Here is a 27,422-nt window from a genome sequence, read left to right as displayed (position 1 = left end):
ACAAATCTTTATCTAAAGAAACCTCTTTTCAGTCAAAAGCACAGAATGAAGCTTGAAAAATGATAATCTATGAATCCCCGTCTCCTTCCTTAGAAGATGTTTCATTTTCAGCCTCAACATGGATTTACTTGATCATTCTCTACCTGTCCTGTAAGTACAATTCTATTTTAAAGCTATCTGTCTGTAAATTTCACTATATTGTGAATTCTTGAAGAGCATCATCTGGCACGTTCGTAGAACTGGGCATCTCCAGATTTAATTCATCCTATCCATCACAAGGATCGAATGCCTGACCATGAGCAGAAGGGACATTCTCTTGCACCAGGAGTAGCTCTTGTCCAACCCTCAGAACCCTAAAGTGCAAGAAAACAACTCATTTTCTGTCCAAGTTTCTCCTGAACTACGTTCTCATGCAGTCACTGTGCTGAAAGGAAGGTAAGCAAGAGTAGAACAGCCCTTTCAAGAGGGAGCCAGCTGGTCATCCAGATGTTTTGCACAACTCCAGGAGCAGTCACTCATTTTAGTACAGTGCAAGTCTCCATCTGACCAGTCTTGTCTTACTCCATTGACAGTGCAGGGAACTTGGATGACTTTATTTAATCCTCATAAAGACAGATGACCGGCATCCCACCTTAGAAACTAAAGGTAATCAACTTTAAGGACATAATGCACTTTGCATTTATTTACCTCAGTTTAGTACTTGACTAATTTTAACAACGTGCTTCCTTGATAAACTTGGAAACTCAACACTCATATGCATAAGCATAGACAATACAGGTATCACCACGCACACAAACTAACAGAAATATGAAAATATTCCCATTTTTCATGTACATATGATGGCAGTATTCACCACAATTTACTTAATATTGGATTACAAGCATCAAGCTATGGAAAATATGTCAACTATTACACTTCAATAGCTTTAAAGATACTATTTCAGTGCTGTCACGTTTCATAGGAAAACCATACTTCTTTATTATTCATCTGACATTTAAAGCTTTTTTTTTAATGTTCTTTCCTAGGAATATAAAGACTTAATCACAAAAGACAGGTTTTAAGAGGACTTTATTAAATCTGACAACTGACTAATTGGACTGTGTGCAATTAATAAAAAACCTGATAATTGAGCATTCAACAAAGGATTGTTCACTGATAAAAAGGCTTTTTTTATCTCTGCATTCTTGCAGATCTACAGTTCTGCAAATACAATGTTTGAGCAAGACATTATTCTTCCTACTTTACGCCCACATTTCATGAGATTACTGCAGTGTGGAAAATGTGACATTGCTTCTCTTGGTAGAAGAGCCACAGGAACCACTGAAACATCAAAGATCTAGCCTTACCCAAACATTTTCTTAACTGAAAATATTTGTGTAGAACAGACTGGGTGTCCTATTTCACACCTTTTTTCACTTACAACTTAAATTGCTATACAAATATAATAGAGACTTTCATGAAAATTGTCATATTTACTATTGTGGGATCCAATAAAAAAACCCCTACTACTGAGAAAACAGTGGACTTTGTAAAGAGCTCTTCTGATGCTCTCCAGTGTAGCTCAGTAGGTCACTTGCACATTGGATGTTTGAAATTTTCCTTTCAGACATAGAAAAATAGATTGGTTTAGATACTTTCTCAGTTGCAAATTTAAATATCTCCTTTATTTTTAGAAGAGCACATTGCTTTACCTTTAGGCTCAGTAAGAGAGCTGTTATAATTGACTTGAGGGTTATATTCCTAATGGGACAGGTAAATGCCACTGAAAGTACCATATTCCTTGTTTCCTAGAGAAATTTCCTAAAATTCCTTTTAAGAGGAACAATAAGATAAGAGTTTATTGGAGTTTTGTCCTTGTATTTGCCACTGAAGATCAGTTTCTTCTTTAAGTCTTCATAAGATACAGTCTTTTTTCAGGCTGGATCCAACTTATCTTGGAGGGTTCATTTCCTCACAAATCCACTATACCAACTGCACTGAAAAGTACAATATAAATTGGTTAGAAATCCCTTGTTTCTTCATGTTAACTGGCATTCCCAGGTTCAGCAAACTCAGTAACTTGCTCAGTTTTCTTCTCTGTTTTTCAAATGGGACGCTTCTACTTTCGTTCCTGTTCTTGCTGCAAGAGACATCCCCAGATGGCTCTCAGTCTCTCACTTGGATTTAAGTAAATCTTCCCATTCAACGGTGGACTCACTATTTTTAGGAATTGCTGGAAACATTGACTGCATTTTAGTTTGGAATTCTTTCATCTATAAAAGAGATTAAAAAATAAAATCAGTTAACTGTTAATAAGGAGCAAACAAGGTAGCACCATGAATTCCAGGGTTATTCCACAAAATAAGCTGTGTGAGGTAAAGAAGAGGCAAAATGACTTCAAAAATAACAGACAATTAAAACTTTCCCTCTGATTATGTTGGTTCAGTTAACAAAGTGAAAAAAGTATGAAGGGACTCAGAACAAACTCCCCCTTTCTATAGTACCACGTTGGGTGCCTAATTTGGGCCACTTGCCCAAATGATTCACTACTGTTACATGACCTACTGTATAGATACACAAATATTTAAAATTATTTTGTTTAGGTGAAAATTGCTCCACTAGAACATGACCGTGTTATGTATGATTGCAGTGCCCTTTTCTACTCTTCTAACGGATTAAAGGCCCAAAAGGTCTGTGCAAGGTTCCATAAAAAATACCAGTTGGCTCAGACAATTTAGGATTATCCCACCATATGGGTGCAGGTGACAAAACAAAGCCTCATTCAAATTTATATGTTATTAAGAAGGAAAGCAAGATTCACAATATACAGGATCAAGCTCTTTCTTCTCTTTGTTCTTAAATTAAAATGCTGGGAAAGAGGAATTTTGCTAGTTTTATATTCTGTGTATCAATACATTAATATCAATTGCCAAATCTGTTTTTATGATAACCATTTTACTACCAGTGCCTGATTCAATTGTTCTGGCAGGCCAGAAATGAAATTTTTCTTTAAACATCACTTCTGTTTGAAGATGGTATTTAGATTTAGCAGGTTTCTTTCTCCCAAGATTTTTACATATAGTATATTTTACATATATTTTTAAAGGATAGGCACAGAAAAATCAAATCAGTGAAAATCCTCTTACACAAAAAGCAGGATGTACAGGGGAAGTTTTGGACTGCTATTTTTAGGAAGCTGTACAGAATCTATGATATTCACGCACAGAAGACAGGATGTGGTATTCAAGCACTGGATGCAATGACCTCTTGAAGACGAAATGCTGTCTCAGGCAGTGTGTCTCATGGAGAGGTTCCAGGAAATCTAGATCTTCTAAATAGCCACGCAGACATCTTCTCTAATATGTCTACATTCTGTGTGTTAGGGTCTTCAGGTTTTTTACAAATACTTTTGGGCATTTTCTGTTCAAGTCCTTCTGCATACAAATAAATCTGACAAAGCAGTGGTACTTCTTTGGGGAAATGTTGCTGGAATGCAATTATTCGGGTTACAGCTGATATACGGAATGAAATAATTTACAAAGAAATTACCAATCCTTTACTAAGACAATAACTATGATAGATGAAAGCATTGTAGAACTCAAGATTTTGTGTAAAAATGCCTGGCTACTGCTAATCAAATAAAAATACTTCTTATATAAAGTAGGAGGAAAACTGAGAGCCAAATTATCCATTTTGTTTTACCCCAATTGTGTTCTTATGTAAAAAACTATTTCACCATCTGCTTTATATTTTATTCTGATCAAGTAACTGTTTTGATTAATTCTTCTTTCTTGGTTTTTAAAAAACTTGGCATCACCCACTATCATTCTTAAACTAATATTTTTGTTTCTTATTTAAAACTAAAAGCTCTCATAGACAGCTCATATTTCCAAGAATAATAAACACCAGTATCACAGCTGACGTAGGGGAACAGCCCAAATTGCTGACAATTAAATACAAGTATTTACAGTAGGAAATGCTTTAGGAGCTTTGGCTTAGCTGTTTTTTTCCAATCCTCTAATTAAGTTACCTCAGTTCGCTGATGTGTTGACAGCATTCAATTTACTTAACGTTTTTTACTTCCTGAAGAGCAAAACAACTCTTCTACTCTTTCTTATCATACTAAATGGGTGTTTAGCAACACAGGAGTGGGCATATCCTAACCTGATGTAAACTGTTGTAGCTCAGTTGGTATAACTGGAAATAAAATATTTTACACCATCTAATGATCTGGTGCAACGTGGATTTTTTGCTATTTCTAAACTCAGACTTTTAGTTTCTTTCCATGTCAAATTTAAATGACCCTCTCTTAAGCCCTACAGGACACCTCTGTTACTCCACCGAAGACACACAGAACCAAAGGAAAACTAAAACCAGTTATGTAAGGCCTCCAGAAAAAAGGATGGGGGTGGATGGGGAGGAGCCATTCAGAAAATTACAGTGCTTCTTACTCTAACAGCTACCTAATAACTGCTAACATGCCAAACCTAAACCCTCAAATGAACAAAGCAGTCTTTCTGGGAAATAAACCACTACAGCTCTATTCTGAAAGAAAAAAGGCATTTATTTTCAAAGCACTAAACACTGGTAACAGATTTAAGAATATTCTGATTTTTCTCCCCTCAGAATGCTAATGTATGTTTTCCAGGTAATAGCAACTCATTTTCTGGAAAAACAATTTTTCCTTAACACATGGACAAAATCTGAAATATTCAATGCCTTTCTTTTGCTTTTAAGACCCCCAGAGAATTTTCCTCCGCCTTGTCTTCTCAGATTTTGATGCAGATTTGTAAAACCACTTTGCAAGTGACGCCAGACTCAATGTCTCATTTATTGCTTCCTGTCTTGACAGCATCAATTCCTTTTTCCACAAGTCCCTTCTGCACAAGAAGTTTTTCACTGCAATTCACAACTTCGACCATGTTTTATGCATTTCCACAAACTTTCATCCTTTTTGATTTCTGGACAGTGAGCTACTTCAATAAGTTATAATGCCAAGCTGATCACAGCCGTGCATTGTCTTCTCAGTGCCATGCTTTAGGTAGTCAATTACTTAAGTAATCTACAGTGACTGCCATGAGCCTCACTGAAACATAGTGTCTTCACAGTACATCTAAACTGAGCAAGTTTCTTCACAATACAAATATCACGGCTGCTAACTCTTACTAGAAGGGTTCATTTCCAAACAACTTAAAAGATACTGCACCCTGTTATTTCTCTCTACAACAGTTTTTGAGCAACACAGTTAGTACTAGTCACGAACTTGTATTTTCCCTGCCCCCATCTTCTCCCAGTAAGAAACTGCCGCACAGCTATTCCATTAAGGCTTTGATCTGGACTTCTAAGGTTATCTCCTTGTTCTCTTCTGTTCCACTAATAACACCAGCTTCCGAGTTTCCTCCTCCATGTCCACAACTCAGGGTTGTTCTCATTTGCATTTGCTTGACAACTTCATACCAGGCCCACGGTAACTCCAGAGGATCCTTGTAGAGAAGGTAAAATCTGTTCTCTAAACGTGTTAATCGGCTGTCTTTCAATGCACCGGGCTTACCAGAGTCCAGTCACCAGCTGCAGTGTGGTGAGCTTCCTGTGAAGATGATGCATCTAGCTTTATGTTCTATTAATACTGCACACCTGAGGTGCAAGAACTTGTGCAAGAACTTGTCTTACCTGCTCTCCCTCTCAGGGGACAAGTACGCTTCTTGATGAGGGAAGTGCTGCAAATAGGAATCTGCATCTTGCCTTGCCTTTTCTTCTTAGTAGACATGCCACTCGAGAGGTCTCTTCTATCCTCTCCCTCCCTGGAAATCTCCTGTATTTCCTCCAGATTCCACTATACACATGCCAGTGGTCTCAAATTAAAAGGCATTAATTGAATTATGAAAGGTAATGTGCTATATACCAAATACTGGAGTGTTTTGAAATAATTCACTGAAATGGCTGCCTTTTTATCACTGTCAGCCACAGTGACACTGGGGTACTTGGTTCAGCTGTGATAATGTCTTCAATTAATAGTGCAGTAAACTGAGCGCTAAAAGCTGAATGTATTTTACCTCTTTCTGCTGCCTTCAGTATCACAGGCCACTCTCTCAGCTGCCACCTCTGAACCTCCTGGTACATGAACGATTTGTAACACATTTCTTGATTTATCATTCCAGCATCTCCATTCCTGGAGGCAAGTCTCCAAAGTGGATTTCACTCAAGTGAATTTTTATTTTTTTTATCATCACAGATATTGCAAAGCTTGATGCTGTTTTTTACTGCCAAATAAATTACAGTAACTGTTCCACCTCTGACTGTCAGGCTTCTTTCTAAAAGGGTATCATCTACCTTACTGCATTAAATAATCCGTAATAGCTACAGATCACTGTTATTTTCTTTTCTTAACCTAATGATCCTGCCTCAGATGGCAAAAATATGGGGACCTAAAAGCATCTTCCATTTAATAATCTCTTTTTAATGTACATCATTGACAGAATGTCATGCAAAAATTGGGATAGCATTATTACTGAGAGCACTTATGTGGCCGTTCATATTAAAACGAATGGAAGAGGGGCTAAAAGAGTCTATTTGAATCCTAGAATGAAAGTTTTACAAAGAAATGTTCTCTTTAATGTCTGACATTCATAATAGGCCAACCCAGATTCTAGGAATTATTAGCTTCCTATTTTAGTACTCGTATCACTAAAAACTGCTTACATTAGCTTCCAAGTGAAATGAGGTTAGATTCCTTGAAATGGAATATCGACTGGCAGCAGAATAGAGTATGTATATGCCCCGTAACCTCCCCAGCCACCTTCCATGTCATAAGGCATGGAGATGAGATGGGCTGCCCTGAATTTAAAAGTATAAGAGAGGATTGTTCTTGCCACCTTTTCCCAAAATTTAAAATGACTGCTATTGCCCTTGTTAGCAAACAGAAATAGCATGCAGAAACTGCAAGTTATTTGTAGAAAATGGCAAGTGCTGAGCCCTTACAGCACTCCAAGAGCACAGCAGACAGCCTGCTGGCTGAAGGTGCTTCTCCAGTTCTCAGTGTGAAATGGGGAACTTGCTGTGGGCCACCCCGTGTCAGTTTGCATGCTGACCTCTAAAATAAGCACGGAAAATAGAGCCCTGGTTGATATTCTTAGATCTTACACTTCAGTGGCAAAGGCATTATGAATGTTTGGATTATTCAAAACTATTCAGGTCTACGAAAATGGCCCTCAGAGGGTCAATCCTGGCAGTATACATCCTAATACTTGACTTTATTTTACACTGTACTGCAGCAGTATTTTTTGTCAAACCATCTAGAGAAGTCAGGAGCTGATATTAAATCCCTGTCCCATGGAGACTTACACACATGCTTAACCACTTTACGCAGTGGTGAAGGCTGTCTTTGAAATGAGAGGGCCATTTACAATGCCTAAAATCAAATAAATGCATAGACACAGTTTTCCAGAAACCTATCCCTATAAAACCTGAGTAACTAGGTAAAACATACCCTATGCTTTTAAAAAAAAACAGACATGCAAACTTTACAGGAAGGGGATTGTCATTGTTTAGAACAACACTGTCACAGTTCCCAAATCATTATACATATACAGTAGCCTCCCACAGCTACTATGTATTCTGTCTCTAATTACTGATGAACTACTGAGAGCTGTCAAGTCACCGGGGTCAGGCTGTCTCTTTTGTGACTGGGTCACTTGACGAGATGAAAAAAAATTAAATACTTTCCCCATGTAACTTTTCCAGGTGTGCAGCAGTCAGGTTATTCATTCATAAATGAATGCATTTCATAAACGGGAAGAGGGCTGGTCTAGCCCCAATCTGTCCAGTTTAATTCCCCACGTGAATTTCACTTAGCTTCCAAAAGTGTGATTGTTAACCGGTAGCCTGAAAGAATCTTTCTATACATCTATCATAAAAGGAAGAAGATGCCACTCTAGCAGAAAAGCCTAAAGAAAACTATCTTGTTTAAGACCAGATTATTTTAAATACTAAAAAACAGTTATGGTACTAGCTAATTACAATCAATGGGAAAGACAGCTATTAATTTATATACACCAAGAAAGTAGTTTTTTAAATCACAATCTGAAAATCAAGTAAATTTGTTAGGTTCAAAGATACAGGAGTATCCTTTAAAATTTTATACATTTCCATGTTGATCTTCCTGAAATAAAATGCCAAGGACTTAAGTTATTGTAGTACATGATATCTCAAGGTAGATATAGTCAGCGTCTCATTCTTAGGCCTGTTCTCATTGGTTTCACCTTTGCTGCCTCAGGCTTCAAAATTATGTAATGGTACAAACTTCTGGACTATACCTTCTTGTTGCAAAAGGCTTTCATGCCATGCAGAAAAATGGAATTAAATACTTCTGAAATCACTGTGGAACGTGCCATTTATTTCTGCAGAACCTTATTTTCAAATCTGGGTGCCTGGAAAGGACATCCACGTGATTAGTCTGTTATGGTGCATTAGTCAGTGCTCCTTAGTCAGCCTGGGCAATTTGAAAAATGAATATTAAAGTAAATAGAAATGTAAAATAGTTAAATACCTAAATGTATAAAACAAGTTGGTTAATGGACCCAATATCTCAGGACAAGCGTCCCAACTCTGTAAACTCTTCTGTGCTATAATTTGGATTCCTGAATTAAGGTAAAAACATGGATTGTCTGTAAGCTGGCAGATCCAGAAAAGCGCAACCTGAGTAATTTTTTTTCTGTGTGTCCAGGAATTAACGTATCATCCGCAACTGAGATTTATGTCTGGGAAAATAACCAGCACAAAGCTGGTTTTCAGTGACACATAAGCCTCAGTACCATGTCTGGGGCTGAATTTCAGGCAGGAAATCTGTCAGAGCCAGTGTGACACCCAGAATCAGGCAGGGATGGCTGTGTGCCTCCAGGCAAGCACAGCAGCTGCAATCTTAGACCACAGAAAGGTAAGACAAGCACAGCAATACCACCACACTTAACGAAGCACAGGAAGATCCCATGGGACCAATAATTTGCACCTGTCAGATAAGCTCTTATTTAGATTTTAGTTGTACCCGTACAGTTCAGAGTTTGGTGCAGCTGAGAAGTGGATCAATCCACTCAGCCACTTAGGGTGACATGGAACTGCTCCACAGAGACAATTTCAGACCAAAGGCTGAACATCTTTTTATTCTCTTTAGCTTCTTAACAGGTTGGGAGCAGCCAACAGCTACAAGTCTCTTCTAAGACACAGCAGAATAATTCCTCAAGACAGCTACAGTTATAGCCCTTCCATATTTTTAAATACTTACTTATAGATGTCTCTATTCATAAAGCAGATATAGCAGCTTTCCAGTAGGAAAATTATGATCTTATTCCTTGAATAAGCATTCTGCCTTATCAAGTTTAGCGTGAAGTTCCTAGGTTACTTTTTCTGTTTTTCTTTACTTCTTGGATAAAATACTAGCAGTACATATCTGTGGAGGCAAGTCTTCTCCACACCAAACTAATTAGGCAACAAAAGCAGCACAGGAAAACCCTGTAAAACAGGAGGAGGAAGTGCTACTTGTACTCCATCTTCTTCCTAAGAGCCTGAATTTAAATAAGTATTGAGGAAAGAAAAGAACATAAAAAAAAATAGGCAGACTTGCTTTGCATTGAAATATATATGACCGTGAAATATCAAGAAAAAGATATGCTTTTATTATGCAATCAAACACAAGCATGATAAGGAACAGAAACTTCATGAATAACACTTATGGGAGGATTAAACACAACAATAATTAAAAACTAATAACAATAAAAAAATCTAGAATTACTCTAGGATGATCCTATGAGATACGCAGCTTTTATAGCAACATTTGTTCATTTATGAAATAGCATAAAAATGTCAGCCATCACAATATGCCAGTACTTGGTTGAGATGTATAGATCTTACAGATGCCAAAATCAATAATTTTTGAAGACTATGTCTCCAAATTCTCATTTTGCTTTTTAAATTAATACACCCTTAAAGCCAATACTCCTTTGTATTTATACTGTACTATAGTCTCACAAAATTCTATCAAAAAAGGCAGGGGAGTGTTATTATTTTTATTTTCAAAATGGTGATTCCAAGGTTAGAGTTCTTCCAGAGAAAAGCTGCCTGCCTAGAAAATGACCTTACCGACAAAACCATGGCCATATTGCTTTTAATTGTTTTAGATGCCTCTTCACAGCTGTGCAATTGTTTTGGATTGTTTATATTTAAAGGGATAAGATCAGTGAAAATGAGGATATTTAATTAGGAGTCACCATAAAAATGATAAACTAATATTTTATAACTATGTTAGTCACAATTTGCTAGGCAATTCATCCTGGTTTTCCATCTTTCCGTGGAACAGATGTGGAAGCAACAATGCTTTTATTTCTGAGGAAATAAAAACTTATTGAGGGCAGGAAGAGCAAAAGGGCTTTTAAAGTGTAACTTCTCTTGTTTCTTAGTTGTTGCATGCTTCATTCTACAAGGGCTCAGGGTATTGTTCTGCTTTTAAGAAAAAGGCTCATAATCGCTAATAGAAGAAGAAGAAAGAAAATAAAAAGAACATCAGGCATTCATAGGTATGTTTTAATACCTGTCAAGTATCCTACAGCTATAACTTTAATCCAAAACAAAAATGTGCTTCTTTAAAACAAGGATTTACAACTCAAGAGTAACTTCTAGAGAATTGTGAAACTAATATTTTTCCAAGCTACAAAAGGGTGTGGTGGATCATAACACCTGTAGAATAGGAAAATAAAAATTTCCTGAAACTTCTATGAAAATACTTGTTCAGGTCAACTGTGACAAAAGGGATTTTAAAATAATTTTGAATTTTTTACTTTTAAAATTTTTACTGAGTAAAATACTATTCTTCAACAGAAAATTTAAAACTTCATTGCGCATTTCATATGGAGAATGTTGAAATAATTCTAAGAGTGCACATAACATACTCCAACTGCAAGCAGGCACTCAAGCCATGGGGCAAGGCCAGAGTCAGTCCAAATTTTAAAATCCCCTGGAATGGTTATAGATGTCAGGACCTCAGCCCCCAGTTGCTTCACTGCCCCAGTGCTGCTGTGTGATGATACTTGGTAATATAGACAGAACTTCTACGCCCAGAGATAATCAAAGTTGGACTGACTTTAAGTATTTTCCTTATTTTCCTAAGAGATTGCAGGAAGCAAGTTAAAGAAGTCTGACTGTTACTGACAGCTGGTTATTTTCTGCAAGAGGTACAATATAAAACTAGACAACTCAATTCTGAAAATGAAGATTCCACTTTTAAATTATTGGAAAACAGAACTTTAATACAGGCCTACAAAAAAGGGGGCTACAAGAAAGCTGGGGAGGGACTGTTTACAAAGGCTCATAGTGACAGGACTAGGGACAATGGGTATAAACTGGAGAGGGGCAGATTCAGACTGGACATAAAGAGGAATTACTTCACCATGAGAGTGATGAGGCCCTGGCACAGGTTGCCCAGGGAAGCTGTGGCTGCCCCCTCCCTGGAGGTGTTCAAGGCCAGGTTGGATGGGGCCTTGGGCAGCCTGATCCAGTGGGAGGTGTCCCACTAGATGATCCTCAAGGTCCCTTCCAACCCAAACCACCCCATGATTCTATGACCATTCTATATAACCATTATCCAATCAAGTCCTCACTGATCTATCACTTCTCCATTTAGGAATAAGAGCTGACTGGACTTCAGCAGGGATTATTACTGACTAGCATGTCTTCAAAGTACAACAGTGGTAACTGCAATCAGGAGGTTTTAACAACCCAACCTGAGACAGCATAAGATCTTTTACATCCCTTACCAAGATATAAAGATCAGTTACTTACTATCACCCCTGGGTTTTCAGGCTCACATAAAAAGCAGCAGACTGCAAAGCAGTAGAGAACCACCTTTAGCAATAAAGCCGTTTAAGAGCTGGATGTAGGCACTGCACAGCACTGTTGTAGGAACCAATAAGCTACAAAGATTAAACAAAATCCTAGCCTCATTAAAGCTAGTGCACCACCTCAGTGTCTGGAACAGATCTTAGCAATGACTTGCTTCTATGGCAAACACAGGCCATCTCAGAAGGTGTAAGGACAAGGTATCCTGAACTGTGGCTTTGATTTCCTTCCACGCCACAGACTGCTGACCAATCATAGGATGATAGAATAGTTTGTGTTGGAAGGGGCCTTGAAGATCATCCAGTCCCACCCCCCTGCCATGGGCAGGGACACCTCCCACCAGCCCAGGCTGCCCAAGGCCCCATCCAACCTGCCCTTGAACACCTCCAGGGATGGGGCAGCCACAGCTTCCCTGGGCAACCAATCGTGACACTGCTCCAGAATAATGGGCACAGATTAATTACAGCAATTACAACTCATCAAGGAAATATTGTGCCAGCTTGCTCTTGTCATTTCATCTCTGACTTTGTAAGAGATGGCAAGATAATTTAAGCAGTCACAAAGCTTAGAGTAATACATACTTTTATCAATCCCTCGCTGCCCCATCAATAATGCTCATCAGAAGCACATCCCCGACCATTAACGATCATAGCATTTTGGCAGGAAAACCAAGCGAAATGGCTTTTCTCGGCTCTAACCAACGCAAAATCCCTACAGCAACGCCCGCTCCAGCAGCCGGGTCGCTGTAAAACGATTGAATCCACGCGCTCCGCCAGCCGAGCCGCCAGGTGTCGCTGCGCCCCCGCGCTGCCCGGGGCAGCAGACACCGCCCCCGCCCCGCCCCCCGCAGCAGCACCGGGCTGGGTTCGTTCTACCCTGTCAGGAGTGCAGGAGGCGCTCACCTGGCTCTTCCTGCACACACCTGCACGACTACAACGGGTGTAGCGCAGGCACACCGACCCTGGGGTTCGGGCAGCTCGGTCACACACACTGAATCGCAGATTCACAGAATGGTTTGGGTTGGAAGGGACCTTAAAGATCATCCAGTTCCAGCCCCCCTGCCACGGGCAGGGACACCTCCCACTGGATCAGGTTGCTCAGAGCCCCATCCAACCTGGCCTTGAACACCTCCAGGGAGGGGGCAGCCACAGCTTCCCTGGGCAACCTGGGCCAGTGCCTCACCACCCTCATCGTGAAGAAATTCCTCCTTGTGTCTAGTCTGAATCTGTCCCTCTCCAGTTTATACCCGTGCCCGCTAGTCCTATCACTACATGCTTTTGTGAACAGTCCCTCCCCAGCTTTCCTGCAGCCCCTTTAGGTACTGGAAGGTCACTATAAGGTCTCCTCGGAGCCTTCTCTTCTCCAGGCTAAACAAGCCCGGCTCTCTCAGCCTGTGCTCCGGTGGAAGGTGCTCCAGCCCTCGGATCATCTTTGCAGCCCTCCCCTGGACCCGTTCCAACAGCTCCATATCCCTCTTATGTTGAGGGTCCTAGAACTGGATACAGGACTCCAGATGAGGTTTCACAAGAACGGAACAGAGGGGCAGAATTACCTCCCTTGACCTGCTGGCCACACTTCTTTGGACGCAGCCAGGACACGGTTGGCCTTCTGGGCTGCCAGCACACGTTGCCAGCTAATATTGAACTTCTCATCATCCAGCACCCCCAAGTCCTTCTCCACAGGGCTGCTCTCAAATAGACCACCATTTCCAATCAGGCCACGGCTAAAATGAGCAAAGTTCAAAGCATAACAAGCACAGATCACATCTTCCACTGCACTTCTCCAAATTCACTGTTGAGCTTTGCTCTCCTCCTCCTCTAAAGCCAGCCCAAGCTGTGACTTGCACAGACTTCAGCCGTCTTCACTGGCTGGCCAGTCAGGAGTGCAATGCTCAACAGCTTTCCTGGCCAACCAGCTACACTTCAAGATCTCCTAGCCCTCTTACTCCTTTGGTGTGATTCCTGCCAACCCACCACATCTGATTTTCCACTGTGGTGTCTTGTATTTTACTCCTGGAGATGACATGAGCCATTAAACAGCACTTAGCAGCTCAGTTTTACTTGACTTCCTCCAAGCTCTGCAAGTGAAGGTCAGTCCTTTATTCTCTAAGATCCCACCAAGACAGTCACAGGGACAGAGATGGCAGTGGATCCGAGAAAGCAGTGGAGTTAATATGCTCCTACGTCTGACGGAAGCAGCTTTCTTGTTTGCTAAATGAAACATCTGAAGTGCTTACAATAAGAAATTTAGTCTGCTTAACAATTTAACATCGAGAGGAACAATTTAATATTGAGAGACTATATTAGCTGTCATTAAATTACCAATATTCCAAGTAATTCTTGAACAAATTAAAGTGCTGCACAGCAAGGACAGATCACTAATTAGCAGCTGGTTACTGTGAAAGGCAGTAAGGTGAGTAGGCGGGGCAGAACCTCTTCTCTTTGCCCAGTTGCCAAACCTTCAGTTACTAAGTTCACACAGGTTCCTGGCATCAAAATGAGTCGAGTCTGCCTTCAGGCAACGTGCAGTATAGCACTTCCAAAGGTTAAGGTCTGCCATAAATTCACAGCTTTCAAATCTTGATACCTGATGCTAGGTTTGAAATTGCAGCTTCTACAGGTATTGGGAGCCTGCACGTACGACAGAGCAACTGAAGCCAGAAGTTTCAAAACTAAAGACTCAAGATGTCTTTATTCAGACAAATCTGTAAAAACCTCTCTTTAAGATGTTTGACTGAAATTAAAATGTTCTTTTGAAAATGCTGAGCTTAGTGTAAAATCTATGGTGTCTTCCACGGTCTGAACAGTTTATGTGGACAGAAACTTTATTGTACTTAGTGATAACTTAAATAATTTCCCACAAATAATATTAAGTCTATTTTTGTGGCTACCTAATAACTATTACACACAACATATGCATCTAATATGTGTTCTTAAAAATCCATAATTTAACTGACTGATTGTTAATCTATTACCTCTGCCCACGTGATAGCAATTAAGAATTTTCAAAGTATCACAATGCTTCTCTGAAACAGAAAAATAAATAAAACAAACAGGTCTTTCTTAAAATGAGCATTTGTTTCAGACTACAGAAATAAAAATGGACCAGACAGCTTACAACACTTACTTAATTTCAAATATTCCGGAAGAAGATACTTAAGCACAAAAATACAACAGTCTTTCAACAGTCAGTGTTTGTTCCTGAGTGTTATATTAAAGCAGAATGCAAAACATGTCAACAACAATCAAAAATCAAAGATGACTTATTCTAGAAAGATATTTTTAATGCTAATGAACCTGTTCTTCCTGGTCAGAATATTTGATTTTTAACATACTTCTGCTTCTCTACCTCCAGCAATTTTAACATATATTTGGTTTTAACAACTACATGGTAAAACAGGAAAGAGAGATGTGTGACAGGAAATTTACAAATGCTTATTTTTCATTCTGCAATAATGAGCAGCACTGTTGTACATTTCCTTTCCACAGCAGGAATTTAAAAGTCCATACTGAACGCAATAAATATGTCAGCAGAGAGCAGAGAAAGAGCTGTACAGAATCATATGCAGACACAGCCTCTTGGCAGAAATCCACTTTCTTCAGTGTCTGCAGTTCTCACTATGCAACGCAGTGAAACGTAAGCACTCCACAAGAGAAACCAATACCGACAAGCATTTGCAAGAGCCTCTTAAGATAAAGTTTCCCCCATCTCCTCTCAACACTAACACAATGCAGAATATAATAAAGTGCAGCTTTCTGACTAGGAATTCTCAACAAGTCCCTAACATGCCCTGCAGTGTGCTGTACACTTCTGACAAAAGAGCCATTGCTGTCAAGTAGCCAGAAGACCCATCAGACTGACACGTGCTGGAGTTTCTGGCAACCTCAAGCTTATATGGTTGTTCACTGCCAGGCAGTCTCAAGGAAAGCAGCCTCACAGAGAAAACGGGCACATGCAGACCTACGGCCAGTACCTCTCAAGGAAGTAAAAATTAAGCTTATCAAGAAGCAATTAACATAAATTGCAGGCTAGGGTCAGATTCTGCTGTCTTTCAGCAGGACCATAACTACTCTGACGGAACAAAAACGGGAATCAGCAGCATAGAGTGAAATGAACCCCTTTGGCTGATGATAAAACTGACAGCAAACTGAGCGGACTGTTGTCGCTCAGTACACAGAGAGTATAAACTGGCACTCCCACCCTGTCTCCTCCTTCTCTGCCATTCCACTACAGTCTCACAAGAAGGACTTGAGTTTAAATAAAATGTATTACAACTGCTTCCTGTGCTTTTTATTGGTGTTTTGCCTTCCTTTATTGGATTCCATTGAGAATCAACATTGGAAACTAAGGAATAAGAGATTGTGTAGTGCTGTATATTGGGTCCCAAATCATGACCTATAGGATACATCAGCAGAGTAGACAAGAAGTGAGAACTTGATATTGAGAACACTACTGAGATGAAGTAGTATCTTCTTCCTTTTAGTTCCGGGAGACGCTGCTGGCTGCATCTATAAATAATTTGTTGTGGAAGGTAAAGGAAGTCTATTGATTCCTAATCCTAAAGAGGATGCAGATAGTTCTGCCAAACTTACAGCTGCAGGGTACTCTTTAAGTCATGGCTCATTACTAGGGGCAAACAAAAATGCTTACATGAACTTTAGAGTTCACACTCAACACTGTGAAACACTGGAACATAAAGCAATTACTAAAGATAGCTTTAGCCCCCTGGGACATGTAGATGCTTCCCAAGTTTCTTTGCCTTGACGTGGCATGTCATGGACCAGCATTCTGTTGCACATGAAACTCAGTCTTCTGCCCCATTGCTCCCTCCAGAAACATACTAGAAAGCAAGCTGGTTTCCTCTCAGTTTTTCTTACATCTCCAGTATCCTAATGCAAAAAAATGTAACTTGGATAAATAAACAGATTGCTCTAAAGAGCAGAGGGTAGCCTTCAATTCAATAAGCAAAAGACATAAAAATTTTGCAACTATTATTTTAGTCTCTAAATTTGAACACTGGCTCTTCTGTGAAGAATCTGAAACATCTGTGCAAATAAAACATAAGCAGGACATAACTGTTCCTCCCTCAAAACAGTCTCCTCCCACAACTTCCCAGTTTTTGCAGGTCTAAGAACACCTTTCCAGTGCGCACATGCTCTGGTTAGTCAGCCATTCTACCTGTGGTGAATGAAGGTGTAACTCCTAGGCAGTAGATGTAATAGAGATGCCACCCCAATATACACCACCCAAGGAAATATACAGTATTTGAGGGGATCATACTTGCTACTCACACTGTGCACACCCAAGGCCTTCCAGACAGCAAAACTGAGCAATCCAACTCCGCACCATGCATAGAGTGAGCCCCATCCTAGAGCTCGTAAGGCCAGTGATGAACCACTCTCTGGCAACGCACCTGTTGCAGTAATCCCCTAGAACCAAAAACAAAGTGATCAAAATAAGACAAATAATTGGAAAAATAAAGTGATCAAGACAAGAAAAATAATTGGAAAAAATATTAATTAAACAAGTTAACTTAGTGATGTAGAATCTCTCCTGACGTGCCAGCTGTACTAGCGTGGCCACAGAAGCTCTGTTACGGATGCCAGCAGACCTGAAGACCCAAGCAAGGGGTGCACGAGCTGCCTTCCTACCAGAAGAGGCTTTCATGGTTGCCAGTACCACTGGAGACGGTCTTTATTACCCAGAAATGCTGAAATCAACTGTTTCGTGGGCATAAGGATTCAAAACTCAGTTTTCCCACCAGCCAAAACATAAAACTGAATCAAAACCAGTCAGAAGCCCTTACACCAGTGACATCTGAACATAATCATTGTACATCATTGATTCTGGTACTTTTTCTTGGGAGGTATGGGTGGAGTTTTTATATGCGCTTCTGAAACAACAGATTAGGAAATCAGAGGAACCTGAATAGCTTTCAGCTTGACGCAGAGAGTCTGTGACAGTGCCCAAGAGACTAATTTTGAGGGGCTGCAACTCTGAAGGAGTTCTGGAAACCATTTAGGAAAATTTTGTAAAGAGCAAACACCACCACTGAACCCCATCCCTCCACAGAGTTCACTAAGTGGCAACATAGAAAATGCTTTGCTGTGCCCACACTCATTTTTGTCAGAAACAAGAGTAGGCAGATTTAATTGCTTGTTAAGACACTGCTGTTTAAATGTCTGCCATGAGAAATGTCCTGAAAATACAAAACACTGTGAGTTGGAAAAGCCACCAAAGGCCAAAAAGAATGGAGCCTCAGATGTGACAGCGTCCCAGCCACAATGAAACCTTTTCTGTCACAGCATATAAATATGCATTGCATCTACCGAGGGCATAAGCCACGTGCTGGCTGACTTCAATTGATTCACACTGCACATTCACTGTCAGCCAAGCTGTTCTCATCTCACAATTCTCATCTCACAACGCCCATCTTGCTGCATGTATTTGGTATAGGACAGCTTCAATATGTACAGCCTGCAACAGCATTAAGACAGACATAATCTTCTTGCTCATAGTGGTAAAAATCGGCAAGAGGGCTTGGTTTTTCCCCCAAAGGATCACTATATAATTCTTCACATGGAAAAATAGATTTCAGAAGGTAACTGTTAAAGACTGGCATCTACAGTCCTTAAACAAATGAACAGTCCTATTTATTGGTTATTTGGGGAAAAAACAATTATTGCTCAGAGGTAAACATAAATGAGAGTGTAAGCATACAAATATATTAAATAAAGAATTAGTTCAATTATAGTTTAAAATACTGCAAAGTGAAATTAACTTGTGGAAGGATCCAAAAAGCTTTCCCCCAAAACACGCCAAAGAGCTTCACTTTTCTATTTATCACAAAAAGTGGGAAAAACTTCTTTTGTATCCTTGCTTTAAAAAGGATAATTTTTAATTTAATTTTAAAAAAATTATTTTATTTTTTAAAATGGTTCTCTTTCTTTTTTGATATAACTAAACATATGTAGTGTCTACCACTGTGGTATTTCAGCAGTGAAACAGCACCAGTATTTTTCCTCTTGGGTTTGCATTTATTGAAATGTTAAAATGATCCTCAGATGGTCCTCAGCATTAACATTTTTCCCTAGGATGTAGCTGTAGGCACAGTCACCCAAGGACAAATACACACTTGCAAAAAGCACAACTAAAATGTAACTTGAACTTTATTTATTCTGATTTGAACAACCCAAAGTGGAAGCTGTTAAGAAAACTATGCTCTGTAAGCATGTGTGTATACACATAGAGATCTCTATCACACTACCATACCAGCTCCTATTATTTTCCCTACCACAACAAATGAACTTTCATAACTCTTTCAGCAGTTAACTGCTTGCAGTAGTAATTCTACTACTTTGAGTAGATTTAAAATGCTGATGATTACTTCTGATGTTTTTCATGCTTCCATAGTCTAACTATATACAGCACACAGAAAAATGTATCTCATTCAGAAGATGGGAAATGAATGGACAAAAATATCCTCATAATCTTTAAATAGGAGTCATTATCTGTGAAAATTGGTGGCAAAAAAAAGACCCATCCAAATGCTTGACTGCACCAGAAAAAGTATGGTAAATGGAAACAACTGATCTTGTTTTACTGATAGCAGTCAAACAGCGTTCAGTCACAGGCTGATTCCTCAGGGTATTAAGTACACAGACAAGGATTTCTATAAACAACACAGTTTGTTATGCAATTATCAGATATGCTGTTCAGAGCATCAAGAAAGTTGATCAATGAAACACTAAAAAAAATCTAAAAAACCAGAGTAGCATGGGAGAAAAAGATGTCACCAACAAAAGAGTATTTTTAAGAGAAGCTTTTATTCACGAGCCTGTTATTCTATGTGCAGATGGTTTTCTATTCATTACTGCTCCAATATATTTTTTTTAAAAGCAAAAAGTTTGATTTAAAAAATAAGCTGTTGAACAACGCTTCAATCTTTCTAAAAACGAGGCCAGGAAAATATAGGGCAGAATCAGCTCATTTGGTTACCAACATATATGCCTCACATTTACCTTTTTTTCCTAGAGGATAAAAGCAGGAAGTGGGAGGAGAAATGACTGTTTTTTTCAGACATGGGCCTCAATCTTGTAACTACCCCCTTATGGACCCCCTTATGGGTGTCTAAAAGGAAGCAGTGCCTAAAATAAACGGTGTGTTCAACTGTTTCAGTTGATTGTATTCACTGTTTTGTATGACCTAACCCACTGTAAAATTAAACACTTGGATAAATGTTGGTAAAACTAGACGCTTATCACAAGGAGGCTGCTGCATCTGAGCATTTAATTGTAACACCCTCACCCAATAATTTCTTAACTGAAGGTCTCTGTAGTGGATCATCACAAAAGAGGATTACATAATCTCATCTTCAAGCAGTTTGGGCACTGGTTCTACAAATGCTTAAAACTTAAAATTCCTTACCACGGAGGAGGTACTGTACATGCAATTTCAGCTTTATTTCTTGCCAGTAAAGTTGATGCTACTGGGCAAGAGTAGGGGCTCATACCCTTGCTTCCTGGAAGTCTGAATGCAATCATGAAGCCATGAAGCTGTGATTCTACAGCTTCCCCTCTAAATTGCTATTTTTTCCTCCCACAAAGGTATTTAAATCCGTCCTGGGTTGCATTACACTTGCTTCCTGTTTGTACTCTGACTTGCATGCTGCCATTTCACTGACACAAAAACTGGTACAAGATAGCAAAGATGCTCAAAGACTAGATCTCACATTTCTTCCCAACACTGAACATCAATTCTCATTCCTTTGGAACTTTCCCCAACTTTGTGCCATCACAGTCAATGCAGTCATGCAGTGAAGGGGATCAGAAGATTGATTTGGACTAAAACTAATGCAGAAGGGAAAAAAACAGAAGTGTTAGCCAGTATCACCTCATCGACCCAGCAGTCCAAGTATGGATGCCTTTACAGGGGCAGGAATGAATTGCCAGAAAACAAGGATTGATAGGATGACTTATTTCAACAGCAATGCCACTTTGTTTGCTTCAAGTCAGCCTCACCTTAACACAGATAAAAAAATATTTGGGTATTGAACATATAAGAAGGATACAATCATCTGCAGTTATTCATAGCTACACTTTTATTATTATACATGATGTGTTCTTAAAAATAACAGGCAATAACTTGCAGTAAGTAATGATAAGAATGCTACTGCAAAATCAGGTATTTTGTTGGTGACAAAACCTCAAGGAGAGCCTCGACAGACAGCTAAGTCATTCTTAAATTCTATCCTTCCCTTTTTAAATTGCTCACCTACAAGTACTTTGACAAAAAAGCACCTTTTTATACTTCACAGTAGTTACATTGAGGTACCCAGGAATCTCAGATTTTTATTGTAATTCATGTGCACAGATAGTCGCAGATACAAGTTTTCAGTAAAAATTGAAATGGCATGTATCATTTGGTGCTATTTCCAGAATATATATTCTCGAATGTCAATGTAGTGTCACTCTTGATAAATCTCACACTGGTAACCAGAGAGCTCAGACAGCCAAGAATGTGTGTGAGCTGCAAAAAATGCAAAGTTCAGGAAAAAGGAAAAAAAAAAAAGAGACACAAAGAAAGATGTTTAAAAAAAGACACAAACAAAGATACTAAAAAAAAAGAGAGAGAAAAAACTTCCCTATTGCAATATATTTCTACAGCTTGTGAAATAACTTCTCATAGAGTTTTCTATTTTATCTAGTTCAGAAAAGTAACCCATGTTTACTGTTGCAGAAAAGGCAATGGATGAGTTATGCTGTGGCAGGAAAACAGGATGGTAAAGGAAGGATCTCATGCTCTTCAACCAGAAAAGGACCTTGTGAGTGATCATATACAAAAGCTCTGATAGAAAGTGCAATGGAAGATTTTTTTTTCCCCTCCTGATATGCACCGTTATTGAATCAACATTTTAAAAATTAGCACAAATGATCAATTCTCAGCTCCCTGAAAACATCTGCAATATATGTTGGATTTTAAAAGCTTGGTGGAGTAGAGACTGGTCAATTTTAAGGGCCTATTTTTGACAGTTTTGTCATTAACAAAGCATTAGTGAGGAAAAAAGCGTTCTTCGAATAAATATGCTGTATTTCAGATTACTATACCAACATGGTATAATTGTTAGCTTTGCAATTTTTTTTCTTCAGAACACTCAGGTGGATCTTGTTACATAATTGTACAAAATGAGATTATTTTTGGCCATCAGATCTCATAGCACCAAGCGGCTCTGCTCACTCTCATCAGTCCCCTTAAACACTGGGAAGGGAGTGAAGGGCTGCAATTTTAACTACATAATTCCACACCACATATTTCACAGCTTACAGGCTTTCTGCCTCCTCATTCCCATTTTTACTCCAGCCACCTCCCTTCCCAATACACCATGGCACTGTGGGACTGCATGGTGAAATTGGATCACTAGGGCTACTGGCTCCTAACTGAAGTGCGTTCACATCACAGAATCAATTGTATCACCATCAATTATATTCCATTATATAGCAGTAGTATGATTCCAGCAAATAGTGTAAGCTTTATGTTTTATTTCAACTAATCTAAAGTAATAAAGTATTTAGCAGTGCCAACTTGAAATGATTTTTAAATTCATCCTACCCCTATTGATTTCAGTTAATGCTAGTGCTCTTACCATCAACTTTGTACAGCCAGACTCCACATGGATTGAGAGTAGCCCTGAAGAGAAGGACTTGGGGGTGCAGGTGGATAAGCTCAATATGGGCTGGCAATATGCAATTGCAGCCCAGAAAGCCAACTGTATCCTGGGCTGCCTCAGAACTGTGACCTGCAGGTTGGGGGAGGTGATTCTCCTCCTCTACTCCACTCTTGTGAGACCCTGCCTGGAGTACTGCGTACCGTTCTGGAGTCCTCAGCACAGGAAGGACATGGATCTCTTAAAGCAAGTCCAGAGGAGGGCCACGAAGACGATCAGAGAGCTGGAGCACCTCCCATACAAGGAAAGGCTGAGAGAGTTGGACTTATTTAGCCTAAAGAAGAGAAAGTTCTGGGGAGAACTTATAGCAGCCTTTCAGTGCTTAAAGGACGGCTATAGGAAAGATGAGAAGGGACTCTTTCATTAGGAGTGCAGTGATAGGATGAGGGGTAATGGTTTTAAGCTGGAAGAGGAGAGATTTAGATTAGAGATGAGGAAGACATTTTTTACTGTGAGGGTGGTGAGGCACTGGAACAGGTTGCCCACAGAAGTTGCGGATGCTCCATTCCTGGAGGTGTTCAAGACCAGGTTGGATGAGGCTTTGAGCAATCTGACCTAGTGGGAAGCATCCCTGCCCATGGCAGGGGAAGTTGAAACTGCGTGATTAAGGTCCCTTCCAATCCAAACCACTCTATGATTCAAAACACTTGATGCATTCTTCTTTCCTGCGTACTGCAGTTGGAAAATAGTTTAAAAGGAACAAACCTTACTGAACCAGTCTGGGTTCTTCTTTTTTGTCATGGCAAGTGTGGTGCCAAAACCTGCTATCATTCCTGCTATAGCAACGGTACCTAGAAAAATTCCACCTGCAAAGAAAAGTTTAAGAAACAAAAATCAAGATATATTTACTTTTCTAAGAGGAAAAAACCCAAACCTATTTTGAAAGTAAAACCTGAAAAATTAAGATCTTCAGCACGTGTTGAAGGGAAAGGAGCATTTGCCCACATTTTTAACATTAACTTAATATGGCAAGCAAGAAAGAATACTTCGAAATACAGCATTGTGAAAATCAATGGCAAGCATATGTATTTTCAAACCATGCAAACCAAAAATCACAGAAATCCCAGCATGCCTTCTTACAGTACTTCCAAATTTCCGCTGCTCCCCCAGCAGCCTCTCTCACTCTAGAGGAGGCTACTAAAATCATTTTGCTGTGTGGATAAGCCTCACCCTGCCCCAAAAGGAAGATATAATCCTTTTTGTTGCACCATTTGTCACTTGAAAATCCACTAATACCTCAGAAAACAATGTACTAGCGACATTTGTTCTTCAGCTTTCTCCATTTTATCTAAGGCTACGCCTTGAATCCTGTGTTCAGTTCTGGGCCCCTCACTACAAGGAGGACATTGAGGCTCTGGAGCGAGTCCAGAGAAGAGGAACAAAGCTGGTGAAGGGGCTGGAGAACAAGTTTTATAAAGAGCAGCTGAGAGAGTTTGTTTAGCCTAGAGAAGAGGAGGCTGAGGGGAGACCTTATTCTTTCTACAACTTACAACTATCTGAAATGAGGTGGTAGCGAGGTGGGTGCTGGTCTCTTCTCCCAACTAACAAGTGATAGGACAACCCTTACTGAAAGGGTTATTGGGCGCTATTTGGAACAGGCTGTCCAGGGAAATGGTTGAGTCGTCATCCCCAGAGGTATTTAAGAGGCAGGTATGCTCAGGGATATGGTTTAGCAGTGGACAGATACAGTTGGACTTGGTTATCTCAAAGGTCTTTTCCAACCAAATAATTCTATGATTCTGTGTTCTAGGACTCTATTTAAAAAAAAAAGAAAACAATACTGGCAGGATGCTTTCCCAAGACAGCAAGACAGAAAGCATTGCTTGCTTTTCAGTTCTTTCAGAATGTTCCTGAAGTCCCTTGGGGTCCCTTGATCCCTTCTAGTTCTCGTAACACAAAGGCACATGAAACCATACCAGACCAGTTTTAACAAAGAGGCTTGTTACACAAATTAAGTGCACCGTACAAAAACATCTGATTCATATTAAAACCCATACTAAAATTATTTTTTTTCCAGGGAGTTAGAAGTTCTACTTTTCCAACTATTGATACCCAGATGCCTGAAAGGTAAATAAGAACTGGCCGGAATGGGAAGTAAGAAGCAAAACATGCTTATGCTAGGTCTCATTTTTCAAATATTCATTATCCTAGTATTGTAATGGAGAAGTTCTCTGTACTCACGTCAATAAGATCCAACAAGCACCTCTTCTGCCTGGGAGCCAGAGGCTATCAGAACTTTGCATGCCTGCTGCATTTTAAATTTCAAGGTCTATTGAACAACAGTATTTCCCCGATTTCAGAAATGATAACTGGGTTTCCATTAACTTCTCAGAGAGGTGGAGCTCTGTGCATGGCCTCCCTGGGAGAGGCAGCAAAGCACTGTAAAGCGTGTGGCAATAGGGATCAGTGCCCCTACCATATACCATGTCCATAGAGACTTGATTCTCTTCTGTCTGCAGCGGATACATCCCTCTGATCGTGCTCTGCTTGCTTTCCCAGAGATTTCCCATGCGGCCAGCACTGGGATGGGGCATCCTGGGATGGAGACACTCAGGGCTCTGGTCTGGAGCCAGGCAGGCACAGGGCACCAGCTGATACCAAAAATGCTGCCAAATAAACTCTTCAAGACTCGTTTTTGGAGTTTTCCAAAACAAGCATCCTTTAATCAGGCCTGGGCAACGTGAGGGAGCAATCTCCATCAATCACATGCAATGAGATAAGACCTGGTGACAGAGTGTATTTTCCACTTACATGCATATATATAAATTTTGCCAGAAATCTTATGCATATTCTATTACTTTCCAAGGACTAATTTTAATGTTATTATGAACTGTACAACAGTCAAATCTCTTGCTAACTTGGAGCTTTGGAACCAGCTCTGTTTGACCTTGCATTTGATATCAGGAAAGGCTGCAAACAGAGTTGATTGCAAAAGACACAGCTACTCAGCACAGATCAGACTGAACGCAAGATATTATCATTTCCAAAAGAACGAAGAGTGTAACAGTGAAAAACACTATTTGAAAGGTCATAGAACTATAGGATAGTCTGGGTTGGAAGGGACCTTAAAGATCATCCAGTTCCAACCCCCTGCCACGGGCAGGGACACTTCCCACCAGCCCAGGCTGCCCAAGGCCCCATCCAACCTGGCCTTGAACACCTCCAGGGAGGGGGCAGCCACAGCTTCCCTGGGCAACCTGCTCCAGTGTTCCAGTGCCTCACCATCCTCATTGTGAAGAATTTCCTCCTTATGTCTAGTCTAAATATGCCCCTCTCCAGTTTGTAGCCACTACCCCGTCCTATCACTACATGCCCTTGTAACAAGTCCCTCTTCAGCTTTCCTGTAGCCCTTTTAGGTACTGGAAGGCTGCTGTAAGGTCTCCCCAGAGCCTTTTCTTCTCCAAGCTGAACAACCCCGAGTCTCCCAGCCTGTCCTCACAGGAGCAGAACTCCAGCCCTCTGATCATCTTCATAAACCTAAAAAAACCCATGCTATCAGAGGGACATTCTGCCTTAACTTTCAAAAAAGCAGTTACTTGGATGAAAAGTTAATTTTAGTTTAATTTAAATGGAAGTATTTCACTTTCTGTAACAGTAACTACTTGCTGGCTTTGCTACAGAACCTTTGCTTTAAGTCTCCCACCCAGAACCGGTGTGAGCCGCCTCCTTGCAGGCAGCTCCTCTCCCACGACCCATTCCAGGGGAGAGGGAGGAAGGAGAGAGAGGGAGGAGAGGGAGGAGAGAAGGAAGGAGGACAGGCGAGGAAGAAGGGGAGGAGAGGGAGAGGAGGGGGGAGAAGGAGAGGAGGGGGGAGAAGGAGAGGAAGGAGAAGGAGAGGGAGGAGAGGGAGAGGGAGGAGAGGGGGGAGAGGGGGGAGAGGAAGAGGGAGGAGAGGGAGAGGGGAACAGGGGGGAAAGGAAGAGGGAGGAGAGGGAGAGGGAGAGGGAGAGGGAGGAGAGGGGGAGAGGGAGGGGGAGGGGGAGGGGGAGGGGGAGGGGGAGGGGGAGGGGGAGAGGGAGAGGGAGAGGGAGAGGGAGAGGGAGAGGGAGAGGGAGGAGAGGGAGAGGGAGGAGGAATTCGAGGAGGGCTTCCTGCACCTTTGATGAAGAAGAGCGTGTCCTGGGCGGCCGCAGGGCCGGCAGCCCCGCGGGGCAGGCGCAGCCCCGTCCCGGAGTCCCGCGGAGCCGCCTCGTCCCGCGCTTCCCCGCCGGCCGCCGCCGCCATGGCCCGGGGCGCGGGGCGAGAGGAGGCGGCGGGACGCGGGGCGACCCGGAAGGAAAGGGCGCCGGGCAAGGGAAAGACCGCCCCGCGCCGGGGAGCGGGGGGAAAGCGACCGCAGCCTCTTGGAAACCGCGTGTTCTGTAGCAGCCGTATAAGGGAGGGGTTTTTTTATTGTTCAGAGACGTCTGTGGGATGGATAGCGTCATGGCGTTTACTGAATAAAACGGGAAAAGCCCCGCTTCTCGGGAATTGTACTATATTGGCAGATGGTGGGGTTCTGAAGTGCGTCTTTTTGTTCAAAATCCTCGTTCTCCTAAGTTATGTAAATAGTTCTTTGTACCTAAATAGTGTCTGAATCATAAAGTAGTGTTGCAAGAACTGTACATCCCTGTTTTCGTTCATGCCCGTGCAGTAATTTTCGCTTGATGATGGATTTATAACAAATTGCTGTATGGTTACCTATCACTCTACTGACCGTCTGCCTTTATCAGATGATACACTTAAGATAACTTATAAGAATTCACAGAATCACTAGGTTGGAAAAGACTTCCAGGATCATCGAGTCCAACTATTCCTATCAACCACTAAAAGATGCCCCTCAGCACCTCATCCACCT

General features: G+C 40.8%; 1 protein-coding gene across 2 annotated transcripts; it reads right to left on the bottom strand.

Moving 5' to 3' along the window:
- Positions 1-1,050: 1,050 nt before the first annotated feature.
- Positions 1,051-26,843, bottom strand: TMEM242 (transmembrane protein 242). 2 transcript variants are annotated; one of them, XR_011336989.1, is made up of 5 exons: positions 26,683-26,843; positions 23,291-23,391; positions 17,154-17,291; positions 1,692-2,252; positions 1,051-1,661 (listed from the first exon to the last, which is right to left on the bottom strand). XR_011336989.1 is itself a non-coding variant. In XM_069852085.1 (4 exons), the coding sequence occupies exons 1-4, from the start codon at positions 26,807-26,809 to the stop codon at positions 2,154-2,156; spliced, it is 465 nt and encodes a 154-aa protein (XP_069708186.1). In that variant the 5' UTR covers positions 26,810-26,843; the 3' UTR covers positions 1,051-2,153. The 2 variants fall into 2 exon arrangements, 1 of the variants encoding a protein (XP_069708186.1); XM_069852085.1 differs by having other exon boundaries at positions 1,051-2,252.
- Positions 26,844-27,422: the final 579 nt, after the last annotated feature.

This window comes from Phaenicophaeus curvirostris, chromosome 2 (assembly GCF_032191515.1).
Source record: "Phaenicophaeus curvirostris isolate KB17595 chromosome 2, BPBGC_Pcur_1.0, whole genome shotgun sequence".
Lineage (NCBI taxonomy): Eukaryota > Metazoa > Chordata > Aves > Cuculiformes > Cuculidae > Phaenicophaeus > Phaenicophaeus curvirostris.
Note: the sequence above shows the minus strand (reverse complement) of the source record. Positions and strands in the feature narration are given on the sequence as shown.